Below are 16,263 nucleotides of genomic sequence, written 5' to 3' on the forward strand. Positions count from 1 at the left end.
TGCTTCAGGTGGAAAAGGTGGTTGGGCTGGGAAACTGAACAGCCACTCCAGGCCACAGGAGTGGGGAAAATAAAGTGTGTGTAGGATAGACATGAGATGTAAATGGTAAAAAAACTTCATTAGCTGTCCCAGGTGGCAGAAGAGAAATTGGGACTGAAGAGGAGTCACTGAGAGGGTCTTCCCTGTTCTGTTTTCTCACCTTTGTTAACATCTGATTTGTTAATGAGAAGGCATGTTTTGTGCAAACTCTATTGAAAATGAGATGTTTGTAATCATTTGAAAGTTCCAGTATGATTAGTCTTTTCTTTAGACTTGTCCCTTTTCTTATTGTAAAATATGTCTATAACACTCGTTTTCTAAAATCAGTCTTTTAAGTATGTGGTTCTATGAATGTTAGGACCTCTAATATCTTGGATATCTAGAATGAGAGAAATCACCTTCTTATCAACAAAGAAAAAATTCAAGGTAGACTGTTTCTCTGGCAAACATTAAAAAAAAAAAGAAAAAGATTTGAAATAGATTTGTAACATAGATCTGATCATCTATGCACTATCAAATGTATGATTGGGTCTATTGAGTTAAGGCTACAACCCATATGAGCCTGTGAAATTTTTGTACTGGGAAAAGGATACAAATATATTTTTCAAACTTTTGACAGCAACAGAGAGGTTTGATATTTTTCTCAAAAAGCAAAGAAACAAAGCTCTCTATCAAACCATCTTGAACAAATAAGATTTTTTTCCAATACAATAGAAGAGTCTTTAAAGCCTTAGAACTGAGATTCCAGGGAAATTTTCATCACAACTTCAGGAGACAAAAGTGCCGTGGGCAGGAGAAATGCCTCACATGTTATTGAACAGCTAGCAAAAAAACAAAATACTCTCAGGCACTTGGGACAAAGTCATACAGCTACAGGAAAAATGGAAGAGGGCAGGGAATACAGGACTTTTCTATGCTCAGATTTATTTATTATGTGGAATCTCTTAGGAAACAAACATTTAAGTATTCTTTAAAGTCAGTTGAAGAGTTACCTACCTGATGGAAGACTCTGTTAGATCCCAGATGATCATTCTCTTGAACAGTCAGCTGAGGCTGAGAAAATGTATCCACATGAGAAGACTGTAAACATGAGATGATGCTTTTTTAATAATAATAATTACTCTGGGGAAAAATGCAAAATTTTTTTTTATTTTTTTTTGCGTTTCTTTCCTTTGTGGCAATATCTGTGCCAAAACAGTGTTTGAGAGAGGACCACAAAAGCTGCTGAAAACACACTACTTTCTGGCAATTCCCCTCCCAGTTGAACAGCTGTTTTGTGGGCAGGTGCAGAGACAGCTTGCTTTGCTTATTGTGCTTCTCAGCGTGCTTCATGTGCCCATGTGGTCAACAGAGGGGAAGAGGGACCTTTGCCGTCCTTAAAATACGTGCTTGAAAGTATATAGTGAGCCTGCTTTACAAGTACAGCTTTACAATGCCTCATAAAGTAAATTGTAAACCCATCCATTGTTAATAGCAGAATTATACTAATTCAACTTGTGGTATAAAAACACATATCAATGTTTAAATTTACTGAGATAAAGAAAAAAATCCAATTGGTTCCAAAGGAGAGATAATTTTACAATAATAGCAAAAGAAACATGGGGAAAGTGCTAAGTAGCTTGCCATTTTTAAGATTCTGCTGGTGCTTTCAGCAGTTTTCTTATAAACATAAATTGCATTGCACTGTACATTTCTGTCCAATATGAGACTGCAGTGTATTGAAGAAAACTGTAAGATAATTTGGATATTGAAACACAACAGCAGCTTGGAGCTCTGCTCTATAGACTCAAGTGAACCTCACCAGGTTTGGTCAAATATGCTTCTATGTCTCTGGGCTCTGTAAGACGTAATGTCATTCCATTCATAGTCAAAAAAATCATCTTTAACCAAGTAGACACAACAATTCCACTATAGGATTCTTGAAGTGGTAGAAAAGCAATATTTTCTCTAAAAACAGAGGAACTTGGAGGCATGGGAGGGAACTTTAGTGTTTCAAAAAACGAATTTTCGGCCAAAATTGTCTTATGGATGTAAGCTGAAGATTAAACATACTTCAACAAAGCACGGTATCTCCTTTACCTGTTTTGTAGCCAGGGCTTCCATGGCCTGTACCTGTCACACAGTCTTAAATGTGCAGAGCACCTGATGAAGAGAAGTCACCGCTCTTTGCGATGACATTTATCCTACCCAGTGCCAGGATCAATGCCAGAGGATCGTTATTTAAAGGCCTTTGTAGTGGGCTTCAGTAAGTCCACATGAAAATAAGTCTGCATATGGGAGGAGTACTGCTAGTGTTTTGTATGGGCCATAAGACACCTGCCATGATGCAGCCTAGCCACAGTGAAAGGGACTCCATGCCACTTTCCTTTAGGCTCACTGTCTGAAGAATCATACGCTATAAGTTCAAAACTTCCCGACAACAACCACAATAATTGCCCCAAAGAGAAACACTGGATTACTGCATCCTACATATGAATGACCTAGAGCACAATATACTTCTCCCAGTGCTCCAAATGTCCTTGCGATCACTATTTTCCCGTGTGAATTTCCAAAGATGAATATTTGCCGGAACATTTTCACAGACAAACACTTTGCATGTAAACTACATATCCTGCACTTCAGTGCAGAACCAGATTTATCAAGAAGATGAGTCTGGAATCCACACTCATAACTATACGAGACGTATCAACCCTGGACTTAATACAACTACTGATTTCAGGACACATTACATTTCTTCTCACACCTCATCCATACTTTATTCCCAGCTATTTTTATTTTTCAGTTTCTGGACCTGATGAAAACATTGCATTCCATTTAGAAAGAGTTTCTTAAATGCTGTGTGCTTTTCTGACTACAAGTCAATACAATGCCAGGCTTTTAAAGAGAAAGTCATCACTGAAAAGCAAATAAAGATACAGTTGGCTTCACATACCTGTACAGATTGCAGAGTCGTCACTCCAAAATGGCATTTTATTTCTTAGCAGTAATTTAAAAAGGCTATGCAGTGATACCTATATTATTAAATATAAATTTCAAAATATACTGTATTTACTAATATAGCATAATCAATTCACAAAATGACATTAAAACTCAGCAAGAGCTAAGGAAGCAAGTGAGTGAGCTCCAGGTCATGACGCTGCCAGAATTCTGAATCTATTCTGAATATAATTCTGAATATATTCTGAATTTAATTTCTATTTACTACGGAAAAGATTAGCAAGATTTTGAGATAGACAATTCTCCTTTAATACTGCAAAAGCAAAATCAGTCCATCAGCCCACGGCTGTGCCTTTTTTTAATTGCAGAAAATTGTGATTCTCTTTGCCTCTCTTTTTCTAAACCTGCTTATTAAGGATGTAGAGCTCTTCAGTACTCTTCGGGAAATTTATTCAAAACACCTTAAAATCAATAGCTGACCAACCCTCATAAAATAAACAGTTAAATAGCATACACATTTACCATTGGAAAAACTGATCTGTGCCTACAACAGTCCTGCCAGTACCTGACAAGGGAGCAGATGGATTGATCATTTAAGTCCGCACAGTGACTTACTTGATAGTCTTGATCCAAATGACCCATCACCTGCTGCTCTAGCGAAATCCTTTACATTTAGTAATGGGAACTACAGCTGAGCTGTTGTGCATGGTTTAATCTGGCAGATGCACTCTAAAGAAAAACTGCAGCAACTGTTACTATTCCATTCCACTTCAGTCCTGGCTGTTGTACTCATGTAACACTTGGCCTGTCCTACAACTAAGATAGTGCACTCCAATCCCAAACTATGATCTCCTGCTATTCCAGCCCTTCAAATCACGTATTACTGGCTATTACCTTGCTAATTCCAATTGTCACTCAAGAAACAGAACGGTGTCCCCATTCGCTACCTAATTTGCAATCAGAAGAGGCACTGAGCATTCACCATTCTGCAAAATCAGAAAGTGTGACACTTTTTCAGAATACCCAAAATGTCAGCTTATTTTTTTTTTAGTATTCAATTGACCATAAAAATCAGAAATGTATTAGAATTTTAGAAATGATAAAATGCACAACTATATAAAAAGTAGACTTCATAGTCTCCTTGTTTAAGTGGACACCTGCCCACTATCAAAATTGAATTAACAATACAATACATACAGAGAATGCAACATAATGTTAAATCATGCAGTATATTCAAAAGCCACAGCAAATAAATACTTGTTCTCTCAAAATACAGCAGGAAAATAAACATTTTCCTTACCTTGTCAACTATTTCTGTCAGCATAACTGCAAGAGCCATTAATTGCAGGACAGAGGCTGTTTATTCCATTCGCAAAACACATTTCAGGAAGCCCACCTTCATCTAGTTAGAGCAGAGCAGGCTCAATTTCATACACAGTACCCTGATCAGAAAAAAAACCACCCTTCTGCTTGGCTTCAGATTTAAATTTTTATCCCGGAAATATGCCAGTGACTATTAGCTGCTCTAGTATTCTTTTGGTGGCCATCTGTTCCCTTTCTCAGCCTCCTTCTAGCCAAATATAATTTTCCATATTTATCATGGCAAGTCAGTAATAAGAAAGACAAATATAACAGGATTGGCTGTTCCCCTTGCTGTCTCAGTCTGTTCTTTCTCACTGAGATTGTGTGCTTGTGAAACCAAAAACCACTTGAAATCATATTTTTTCAAAACTTGTCACAGAGACCTTGCTATACATTGAGTTAAATCTAGTCACTGAGACTGGCAGCTTGGAAAATGAAAATAGATTAATACCTCAAGGGCTCATTTCTCATTGGTCATGACGTTTCATTTACTGAAGACCGAACTGCGGCACCTTGGTCTGTGGTTCTTGTTAGCATCAATACAGAGCTTCTCTGCCCTTACCTCATTTGGGTGTTGTGCATGTGAGAGGGAGCACTGGTAGAAGTGCTCCTATCTCCCCAACATCTTATGGGAATAGCTAAGACAGAAAAATACCATGTGCTCTCCTCCTTCATACAGTCAAGGAATGGCATGTTCCCTGCCGGTTCTAAATCTGTCGACAACCCAGAATAGCTCTATTTGCACTCAGAAATCATGCTTTACAAAGACGAGATACATGCTCACCCACAGAAGCTATTCTAGAAGACAGCCACCTTTGCTGATGCTCCTGGAATGAGTTTTTCCACAGTGTTGTCAAAGGACAAACAGCTATTCTTTTGCACTCATGGAGGTCCAAGCAATGCCCTTGCCTAATACTATTGTTGAGGTGCACCATCCTAAAAGGCAAACCACTCTCATTTCTATCACTTCCACTTCTCCATTCTCCCCAAATTGGAGCTCTCCAGTCAACAAATCCTCCCCAGAATTACACTTCACATACAAGAAAAACAACTTCTCATTGTCTAGCCAAATAACGTCACAGACTGTCATGCCAACAGTGCAGGTTCAGCCCTAGGAATGCATGGAGGTGCCATGTGCTGGAATACAAATGAAACAGCACGAATATGCATCAAGTGTGTTTAAGCTAAATCACTCCCACACAAACATACACAGACAAGCAGGCATGTGTGTGCACATAAAGCCAGTTAAACTCCAACTATTTTCTCCCACAGGTATATCAACCATTTCTGAGTAGCTTTCACAAAGGTCATTGAGAAGGGATTTAGCTAATGTGGTGTGAAAATATACATTTGTGATGCTGGAAGTTATCAGTCCAGTCCACTGTGGATATCAAGTATATGTACTACACAGGTGGGAAGTACCACTACTCACACTTACTCACAGCACTCTGTTCTTATGACGAGCAGTGCTAGATATATGAGGCAGGGTACATAACAGAAAGCTGTACACTGCATTCCCTCTGGTTTGTTTGCAGTGCAGCCACGCTGTTCATTAAAAGATGTATAAGACAGCTTTGCATATCTCCACAACCTTTTGGGCCTTATTGTCCCATCTCAGGTTTTGACTCTTAACTCGTTAAGAAATTATTAACATTCCTAGGATAGTTTACATACAAGGGAGCAAAGGACGGATCTGGTCATACACTCAACTGTCCCCCATTAAGAATGTCCTCTATTTTCTTTATTTCTGTTCCTCATAATGTTTTCTATTTTCATTATTTTATAACATTCTTGTAAGCATATTCAATTTTTTTTGTGTGCGTGTCAGGTCATGAAGGAATAAAAACAAATTTTAGGATCATTATTTCTCATGCCTGAAGAGGACCAATTAATTTTTTTCAACACAAGAAACTACTGTAAGGTTTTCTGTTACATTTCTCAACAACACTGTCAAAGTGAGAGAAACCTGCCAGGATTACTACCAAGTTCCAGTCATGATAAAGGTAAAAGTGCAGTCATTTGAAGTAAAAAAAAAATGCATAAAATGTTTCAGCTATAAATTACAAAGCATTTTTGTGAAGTTTGAAGGAAATATTTATGGTCTTTGTCTCTGTAACTAACTATTAACAAAATACCCATTTCTGACAGATAATTAACTAAAGGGCTTAAGTTCAATGGTAGATAAATTCCTCATGGATGCCATCACTGGCTGTGATCATCACATAGGCAAACCCTTAACTACAATCCTATTAAGTTTGGCAACATCTCTGTGAAATAAAATAATATTAGAGGTAAAGGAATTAAAGAACTTGCCCTTCAGTGGACTAGGCATTTTGGAGTGGGAAGAAGATTCATTCCAACTTAGCCTAAATGTTCAAGGTAAACAAAGTTCCCCGTGGAAGTGCCTTTGACTTTTTGTTGGCTCAGCTTGAGAAGGAGATTATGCAAGTAATGTAGATTAGGTATCTCAAATTTTTATATCACTAAAATTAGATCTGATAAATTCTGCTCTTTATACACTTCACTATGCACCTCCTGCACTGCAGTGCACCTTGTAGAGCTAGTGCCACTAATGCAAAAGAGATACCAAATGCTAAATTTAATTTGAAAACATTTTACTTGCCTACAAAGTCATTCCACTGATTTGACTAAAGACAGAAGATACAAAGGGGCAACAAACTGAACCCTTTGTGTCTAGGTCCATGCAGTGGCTTACATAAAGGCTTGACCATTGCAATGGAGAAAGTAAAATGCTGCCACTGCAGACTGAAGCAAGTACAGTGAATACCACAAGTCCCCGAAGTTGCCAGAAAACACAGTTAATGTTTCTTAAATCATTCCTGTTTTATTTGTTGTAATAAAACATATGAACTATGTCAATAACACTGCTGCTTAACCAGTGAAAAGGGAATGGCTGATTTAAGATTTGTGTGCATAAACTTGGGCAAAGATTGCACCAGATGAACCAACGAGGGCAAGTTTACTGGAAATGGAAAAAACAGTTGCACAGTTTCTGACTTCTTTAGAGTATGTCTTCCACGGGAAAATGCAAAAGCTTGGCAAATAATAAATTCACCTTTCTAACATTTAAACTGTTTGCTACGAAGATGCTTCTCCAAAGCTTATTAACAATTCCCATCATGGTTGGGATATGCTCTTGCTATTAGCAAACAAGAAAAATAAATTAATAATGCTTTTCAGGTGTAAAAAAGCTCTAAAGATAAATAACAATCACAAATGCAATTTTACATATGAGGAAGTTAAGCACTGTGTAGCTAAGGACATAATTATCAAAACTTCGGAAGATAATTTCTAACATCAGAGCAAGGGTCCATGACCGAATTTAGATAGAATTTGGGTACATGGGGATTTTCCAAACAATTGTTTGGCTGTATAAAGCCACCAGAACTGTAGCAACGTGATGATTTCTAGGAAACAGACTGGGCAAATAAAGGACTTAGCCTAGAAATCAGTGCTCAAACACTTTTTTCTAAAGCACCAATCTGTTCTTAGGACTATTCCAAGAACAGAAAATATGGTTATTCCTGGACTCACAAACCGAAAAGGAATCACATGAGAAACAGGAATTGGGTATGTACCAGATAAGCTCATTTAAATCAAGTGGGGTACACAGACAAAACGTAGCTCCTAAACACATTGAAAAGTCATAAGGGAAAAAAAGATTATAAGCAAATTAGATCATTGTCATGATAGAAAAGTATTTTTTATTTTCCTATGAAGCCCTGAAAGACCTGCAAGATTTTCCTTTCAAGAAATATCATCAGCTATTTCTACCAGTTTGCAGGTAATATGCAGGAAACACCAGTGCTATTCTTGTGAAGCAGAAGCTAGCATGGTAGCCTGGAAGGATCAAGATCTCTAAGTCCTTGTATATAATTGCACTTCCTAAACACCTTCCCAAATGCCATTGATATCAGGCATGCACTTGTACATTTAGATGGCTTCCTAAATGGTGCCATCAGTGGAGGAAAAACAGGGGCTTCATTTCACAACTTTATTACTTCAGATGAGTTATAAGAATATAACATTGGTAGCACAGCAGTGAACAACCCCTCACATTGATTCTCCTGTAGAAGGTCAGTTTAAAAAAATGATCAAATGTTTGTTAAGTTTAAATTTAGAAACATGCATTTTTTAAAAGGCAGATTTCACCAGGTTTTCTATAGAGCACTTTTTTTTTTCTCTAAAATAAGATAGACTAGCTGTTTATAGCATATAAGTTAAAATTTTTAATAAACCACAAAGCCTCTCATGTAAATGAAAAGATCAGTATGAAATCTTTTGCAGAACCCTAAGTACTCTGAGATTCTACAAGTTAATCACTTGCTTAACATTTATGCAGAAACCTGTAAGATACTCCTGCAACTTAAAAATGTAAGCATTAACTAACTTCACATCATTAATAATGTTAATGTTTTCATTAAAAAGTGATATGTTAATTACCCTTTTCCATACAAATTAAATTATGATTAATCCTGAAAAAATATATGGAATTGATACTAGACAGTACAATTGATCAAACTGTCTTCTGTTTTCTAGTATTTGTTTACCATTCCACACAAGAGGTATATCATAACCTAACACAAATGTATGTACTTTAAAGAATAAAAACAAACGCTAACCATTATTACCTTAGGCTGGATTCTTCTATTTCTTCTCATTCGTAAACAAGAGTTACTGAAGAAGCTGAAATCACAGCAGTTTTTGCTGCTTCTTTCTCTCCCCATAATGACAAAGCTCCATGTTTTAAATCTGTCTCCATTAAATTGTTCTCTTGTAACTTAAACCTGATGTTACTGTTTGTCTAATCCAACCCTGCCATACAGGTGCCCCTGTATCAATAATAGCATGGGCCGTTTGATGATTTTCATGGGTGAGCTCACTGGAATTAAATCACATGTTGTTTTACCATAGTTCCACAGCATTGTCACAAACCAAGTAATATTAAACCAAACTGAGAATATTAGCATATTTGCTGACGTGCTATGAAATCTTTGAGGACCTAGCACAAGCACAACATGTTCATCAATTAGGCTCAGCATGATTGCAAAACTATCCCTTGAGGCATCACAAGGTGCATCATTTTCTTTTTTTTTCTTCCTGTTTTGTTTTTTTTTAATTCCTTTTTCAAAGACTCAGACATAGATTTAGTTCTGCTAAAAACAAACTCTATAATGAAGGTAATACAAAGATAATTCATAAAATTCATAGAGTTTTACTGTAAATCCAAAGAGTGTCCCCATGCATTTCACTCATGGTTTCCTCTTAGCCCTCAAAAATACTTGTGATCTTGGAGTGACTATTTCTAGGTAGTTCTGTTTCTGCTTAGGCTTTAATCCTCTATGGGCTCTAACAGCCTTTTAGATACTCCATCAGCAAAACAAATGCTTGCAGAAGGAGCGGCTTTTGCTTGGAATACAAAGGGAAAATACTTCAGTGATCTTGTATTCAGCATGCTGTAATCTATTTTTGCACTCCTGACAGGCTCCATGGGGGAATAACTAACACTTAGTCTCAATTCATTATTTTCTGTACTTTTCTTGAAGAATGATAAAGCAATTCACATTTCATAAAGAGCAAAAAATGCAAACAAAATTTTAGTCAAAGTGAAAGAAAGATTTAAAAAAGCAGAAGAACAACACAAGCTTATTACAATAAAGCCATAGTGGGTTTGGAATAAAAATGAGAAATCTCCAAGTCTCCTTTTGGAAAACTCTGAAATTAATACCATTTACATTTCTTATAAGTTTATAATTTTATATATTATTTGATCCTTGTTTCACTGAAGTTACATTTTCTTCTTAATCAATTTTTATTTTCTTTGTAAATTTGAAAAAAAAAAAAAAACAAAACAACACGGGAGGAGGGGAAAGAGAGGGATTAAATAAAGACAAGTGGAAAAGAAAATCTAAATGCCAAGAAGTCAAAAACCCAAATTGTTTTAATATTAAAAATAAAAATAAAAATCTGAACACTATACCTCTTCTTCAATAACAAACAGAATCTCAAAGCTTGAGAAAGATTTCAGAGAAACAGCAAAGATTTTGTTTTGGGAGATTCTGCAATAAAAATAAAAAAAAGGAACAGCTTGCACTGTGAAGACTATAATGAACAAATTCTGCCTTTGCCTTCATATTCTGCTACAGTTCACATCAGTGAAGTGTTCTGCTTCTAGGAGACAAATTTAGAGCTTTCCAATCAGACAAGAAAAGGAATGGGAAATGGAGAAACTGTATGAAATCAAATCAAATAAGTTTTTTGTGAAGTCTAGAGAAAGATGGATGATTCCTCAGATCCTGAAGCACAGCCACTATGAACTAAGCAAACAACAGAAAAGTGAGCTTTCATTCAAGCACTGGGAAACTTGTTATGACTCCTCCTAGTTTTCACAAACACTTACGAACCTCACAATCAAAAGATGCCAAATAACTGATCACTTCAGTATAGGTTAGGATACATGCCAAATTAATTTGGAGGTGTCAGGAGAGGACAAATTGGCTCTCATTCAACACTTGAAAAAGTCATACTGATTTGGGAGGAGAGAGACAAGTAAGCGAATCTGCACCGTCCCCTATTATTGCTCAGCACATACATGGTGCATGGCAGTGGCCTGACATCAGCACACTGCTAGAGCAAATACGCCAGCAGGAAAACAACAGATGTTAAGAGGTGCTGAGTCTGCATGTAAATTTAATTTATACCTCCTGCAAGGTCATAATTTGATTTGCAGTTGTGAATAACTGGATGGGTATATATAGCAAACGGAAGTCTGAGCAGGATGTGGTCCAGATTTCCCAATTTGCTGACTAACCACGTGTGTCACAGTCCCTTGAGAACAGTACCACCTTCCTAGAAGTTAAAAGTCACAGAGCTCTCTGCTGTTACAGCATCTCCTTCAGAGTTTAAATGTTTGCCCACTTCATAATGGATATAATATCCACTGAATAGACCTCAGGCCTATTCAAGCAACGATGCCGCTGATACTGCATGTTCTCCTATATCTTTCCAATATACATTAGACTAATATTTTCATGTCAGTCTTGCAAATTATTTATCATGAATTTATTTATCTCCCTAGAAGTTTCTAGGACCCTGTTGCTAATCATAGGCCACACCTCTTCCACTGCCATCAAAAACACTTCATTTCTTCATACAGAGGGTGCCTGAAGTAAAATCATAGAAACACAGAATCATAGAATGGTTTGCGCTGGAAGGGACCTTAAAGATCATCTAGTTCCAGCCTCCTGCCACAGTCAGGGACACACTCCAGTAGACCAGGTGGCTCAAAGCCCCATCCAACCTGGCCTTGAACACTTCCAGGGATGGGACATCCACAGCTTCTCTGGGCAACCTGTTCCAGTGCCTCACCACCCTCTGAGTAAAGAATTTCTTTCTAACATCGAATCTAAATCTTCCCTCTTTTAGTTTGAAGCCATTCCGCCCTTGTCCTATCACCACACTCCCTGACAAAAAGTCCCTCCCCATCTTTCCTGTAGGCCCCCTTTAGGTACTGTAAGGCTGCTCTAAGGTCTCCCCGGAGCCTTCTCTTCTCCAGGCTGAACAACCCCAACTCCCTCAGCCTGTCTTCATAGCAGGGGTGCTCCAGTCCTCTGATCATTCTCATGGCCTTCCTCTGGACTAGCTCTAATATGCCCACGTCCTTCTTGTGCCAGGCACCCCAGAACTGAATGCAGTACTCCAGGTGGGGTATCACAAGAGCAGAGTAGAGGGGGAGCTTTACCTCCCTCGACCTGCTGTCATGCTTTTGATACAGCCCAGGATATGGTTGGTTGCAATTAAATCACTTGTTCCTTAAAAGCACACATTCAACTATTCAAGGCCTCCACTCCCTTACCTCTTCCCCCCCCTTTGCTTGCATGCTGCTAGTATGTATCATTCACTACACCTCTGATTCTTGTGGCTACCTGTATGGAGCAAAACCCTTGGCTACATATAGACAAGCCTATATACAGACAAGCAGCTGGAACACTTCTTTACAGCTGGGCACTTCACTTGGGCATTAACTTTGATTACTTCCTCCAATTTCTTACTTGCCATAATTGAGAGAATTGTGCCTCAGTGGATGGATTTCCTGCTGCTTTGAGAGGTCCAGTAACTGTATATACAAAAACAATGAAAAAAATGCACACAGGTTATATAGTCAGGAATTGCATCAAATTTCTCATTCTGTTAGGCAGGCAGATAAAGGTGCAATGCAAGGTGCAATTGTATGGAAGGAGGAACCAAGGGTATACTGTATATATATATATACTGTAAATGCTGTTCTTCCTCAGAAGATCTAATGATCTTCCTAAGCAGATCTAATGATTATGTGGAGGTACGTAAAGTCAAGATGCAGCTTCTGGGGACATCCCTCTGCCTACAGTTTGCTTTTGACTAACTCTGAGTTGCTCCCTTTGGATGTTTTGAGTCATTCTGCCTTCCTGCAAGGGCTGTACATGAACCCCAGGGACCTAATTTAGGAAAGCTGGACTACCTACTGCTGGTATCTACTTTTAGATGTTGCAAGGTATCTACATTTAGCTACAGAATTTAGAGGCAAAAACCTATTTTCGTACATGATGAAGACACTTAGGCATTTCAGAAATGCTGGTGCACTATTAGCAAGGTAGTTTGCTGCTGTCCAGTTCCTCCTGCTCTCATCCAGTGTGTCATTTAGGAGTCCATGTCCAGCTCCTTCCCCAGACCAGAAGTAGCACTGAGCCTCTGAAGAGGCACAGCACTACAATTACAGCCAGAGGTACACAGGTAATATAGCATGAGGATGAAGGAGCATAAGGCACAAGAAGGGTCTGAACTGTTTCCGGTAGTAGAAGCACTACCATCCCCCCTGCACCTCCTCAGGGAGTTAACAGTTCCTGGCAACACTCGTGTTTGGCAAAAGGGACAAGTGAGCAAGCCTGGGAGACCAACTTGATTCACCCCTGATGTTGATGTGTGTCATCAGCTGGCAACCACCAACCTAGAGAGAGATTTTTCAGTGCCTGGATACCACAGGAAACCCCTGGGATTCAGGCTGCTGCCTGCATTTTGTGTGCTGTTATCAAACTGACCCATCACCTCCAACTTGAATAGCATGGTTAAACACTACCTCTGTGGGAGGGACAGAAGGTAATTGCCAGTCTCAGGCACTGATTCACTAAGATATTTTGGCACAGTTAATTTAAAGTATGCAAGTGTCTCTGTGTACTTCAGTAGTAAGTGCTTACAGACTTTATTAGATCCTGGTACTGACACAATCTCAGAATCACAGAATCATCTAGGTGGGAAGAGACCTCCAAGATCACCTAGTCCAACCTCTGACCTAACACTAACAAGTACTCCACTAAACCATATCACTAAGCTCTACATCTAAATGTCTTTTAAAGACCTCCAGGGATGGTGACTCAACCACTTCCCTGGGCAGCCCATTCCTATAGAATAACCTATAGAGAGTGATAAGGTCACGCCTGAGCCTCCTCTTCTTGAGGCTAAACAACCCCAACTCCCTCAGCCGCTCCTCGTAAGACTTGTTCTCCAGACCCCTCACCAGTTTTGTTGCCCTTCTCTGGACTCGCTCGAGCACCTCGATGTCCTTCTTGTAGCGAGGGGCCCAAAACTGAACACAGTACTCGAGGTGCAGCCTCACCAGAGCCGAGTACAGGGGGACAATCACTTTCCTAGACCTGCTGGCCACACTGCTTCTTATACAAGCCACGATGCTGTTGGCCTTCTTGGCCACCTGAGCACACTGCTGGCTCACATTCAGCCGACTATCAACCAGTACTCCCAGGTCCTTCTCTGCCAGGCAGCTTTCCAACCACTCATCTCCCAGCCTGTAGCTCTGCTTGGGGTTGTTACGCCCCAGGTGCAGGACCCGCCACTTGGCCTTGTTGAACTTCATGCAGTTGACCTCAGCCCATCGGTCCAGCCTATCCAGATCCTCCTGCAGAGCCTTCCTACCCTCTAGCAGATCGACACATGCACCTAACTTGGTGTCATCTGCAAACTTACTGAGGGTGCACTCGATCCCCTCATCCAGATCATTGATAAAGATATTGAAGAGAATTGGTCCTAGTACTGAGCCCTGGGGGACTCCACTAGTGACCGGCCTCCAATTGGATTTAACTCCATTCACCACAACTCTGAGCCTAGCTATCCAGTCGATTTTTAACCTAACGAAGCATATGCCAGTCCAAGCCAAGAGCAGCCAGTTTCTTGAGGAGAATGCTGTGGGAAATGGTGTCAAAAACCTTACTGAAGTCAAGGTAGACCACATCCACAGCCTTTCCCTCGTCCCCTAAGCGTGTCACTTTCTCATAGAAGGAGATCAGGCTCGTCAAGCAAGACCTGCCTTTCATAAACCCATGCTGACTGGGCCTGATCGCCTGGTTGCCCTGCAAGGGCCATATGATGACACTCAAGATAATCTGCTCCATGAGTTCCCTGGCACCGAAGTCAGACTGACGGGCCTATAGTTTCCCAGGTCCACCCTCTGGCCACTCTTGTAGATGGGCATCACATTTGCTAGCCACCAGTGGACTGGGACCTCCCAGTATGTGTACTGTATCTCAGTACACATGCTCAGTTTTAATACATTAATCTCACCGTATTAAAGATGATGTGCCAAGAAGTCCATACCTGGCACATGTGTATGGCTACTGTTAGTTTAAATTTTAAGAAAAAAAGCTAAGTACATATTTTACCTCACTTTTTCTTGGAAATGAGGAATGTGCTAGAAACTATGTCCCAGTACTATTTCAGGAGAACTATATATCTAACTAAGAAGCTTTCCTATGATTTAGAGGAAATATTTTAGTAATACTCTCTTCATGCACATTATCAAGACACAGAATATTAGGGAGATTTCAAAGAAGAACTATTAAGTTAGCTGTTATATGTTGTCATACAAAGAATAACTGAAGTTGAACTAGATGATTTCAGAAGGTCTCTTCCAACCTAAACACTTCTGTGTCACAACTGCAATATCACTGCTTACAACTGCATCGGTTGACAAGGGAAGACCGACCAGTATCATCTACCTGGACTGGACTTCTGCAAGGCCTTTGACATAATCTCACAAGACATCCTCATCTCCAAATTGGAGAGAGATGGATTTGATGGGTGGACCACTCAGTGGATAAGGAATTGGCTTGAAGGCTGCACCCAGAGAGTGGTGGTCAATGGCTCTATGTCCAGGTGGAGGCCGGTGACGAGTGGTGTCCCTCAGGAGTCTGTCCTGGGACCAGTACTGTTTAATACTTTTATCAGTGACATATACAGTGGGATTGAGTGCACCCTCAGCAAGTTTGCAGATGACACCAAGCTGAGTGGTACGGTTGATACAACAGAAGGAAGGGATCCCATCCAAAGGGACCTGGACAAGCTCGAGAAGTGGTCCTACGTGAACCTAATGAGGTTCAACAAGTCTAAGTACAAGGTGCTGCACATGGGTTGGGGCAATCCTGGACATGAGGACTGTCTGGGTGAAGAACTCCTTTAGAGCAGCCCTGCAGAGAAGGACTTGGGATTCTGGTGGATGAAAAGCTCGACATGAGCCTGCAGTGTGCACTTGCAGCCCAGAAGGCCAACTGCATCCTGGGCTGCATCAAGAGAGGAGTGGCCACAGGTCGAGGGAGGTGATTGTCATCCTCTGCTCTGCCATTTTGAGGCCTCACTTGGAGTGCCGCAACCAGGTCTGGAGCCCCCAGCACAAGAAGGATGTGGAGCTGTTAGAACGGGTCCAGAGGAGGGCCAAAAAGATGATCAAGGGGCTGGAGCAACTCTCCTCTGAAGAAAGGCTGAGAGAGCTGGGGCTGTTCAGCCTAAAGAAGAGAAGGTTCCAGGATGACTTCATTGCAGCTTTTCAATACTGAAAGGGGGCTTATGAAAAAGACAGAGAGC

General features: G+C 39.9%; 1 protein-coding gene across 3 annotated transcripts in view; it reads right to left on the reverse strand.

Annotated features, from left to right (window-relative positions):
• The window catches only part of DYRK4 (dual specificity tyrosine phosphorylation regulated kinase 4), a 49,682-nt gene that overhangs the window by 23,651 nt on the left and 9,768 nt on the right, over positions 1-16,263 (reverse strand). The window contains exons 1-2 of one of the 3 annotated variants that reach the window (XM_083808505.1): positions 8,991-9,453; positions 1,036-1,119 (exon numbers count right to left, since the gene is read on the reverse strand). In XM_083808505.1, coding sequence (XP_083664631.1) covers positions 1,036-1,119; positions 8,991-9,086 — 180 coding nt within the window. In that variant the 5' untranslated portion in view covers positions 9,087-9,453. Of the gene's footprint in view, positions 1-1,035; positions 1,120-4,276; positions 4,652-8,990; positions 9,454-16,263 lie in introns of those variants that run through there. The other 2 variants (XM_083808507.1, XM_083808506.1) reach the window with 2 other exon arrangements.

The sequence above is a fragment of the Anser anser genome (assembly GCF_964211835.1).
Source record: "Anser anser genome assembly, chromosome: 1".
Classification (NCBI taxonomy): domain Eukaryota; kingdom Metazoa; phylum Chordata; class Aves; order Anseriformes; family Anatidae; genus Anser; species Anser anser.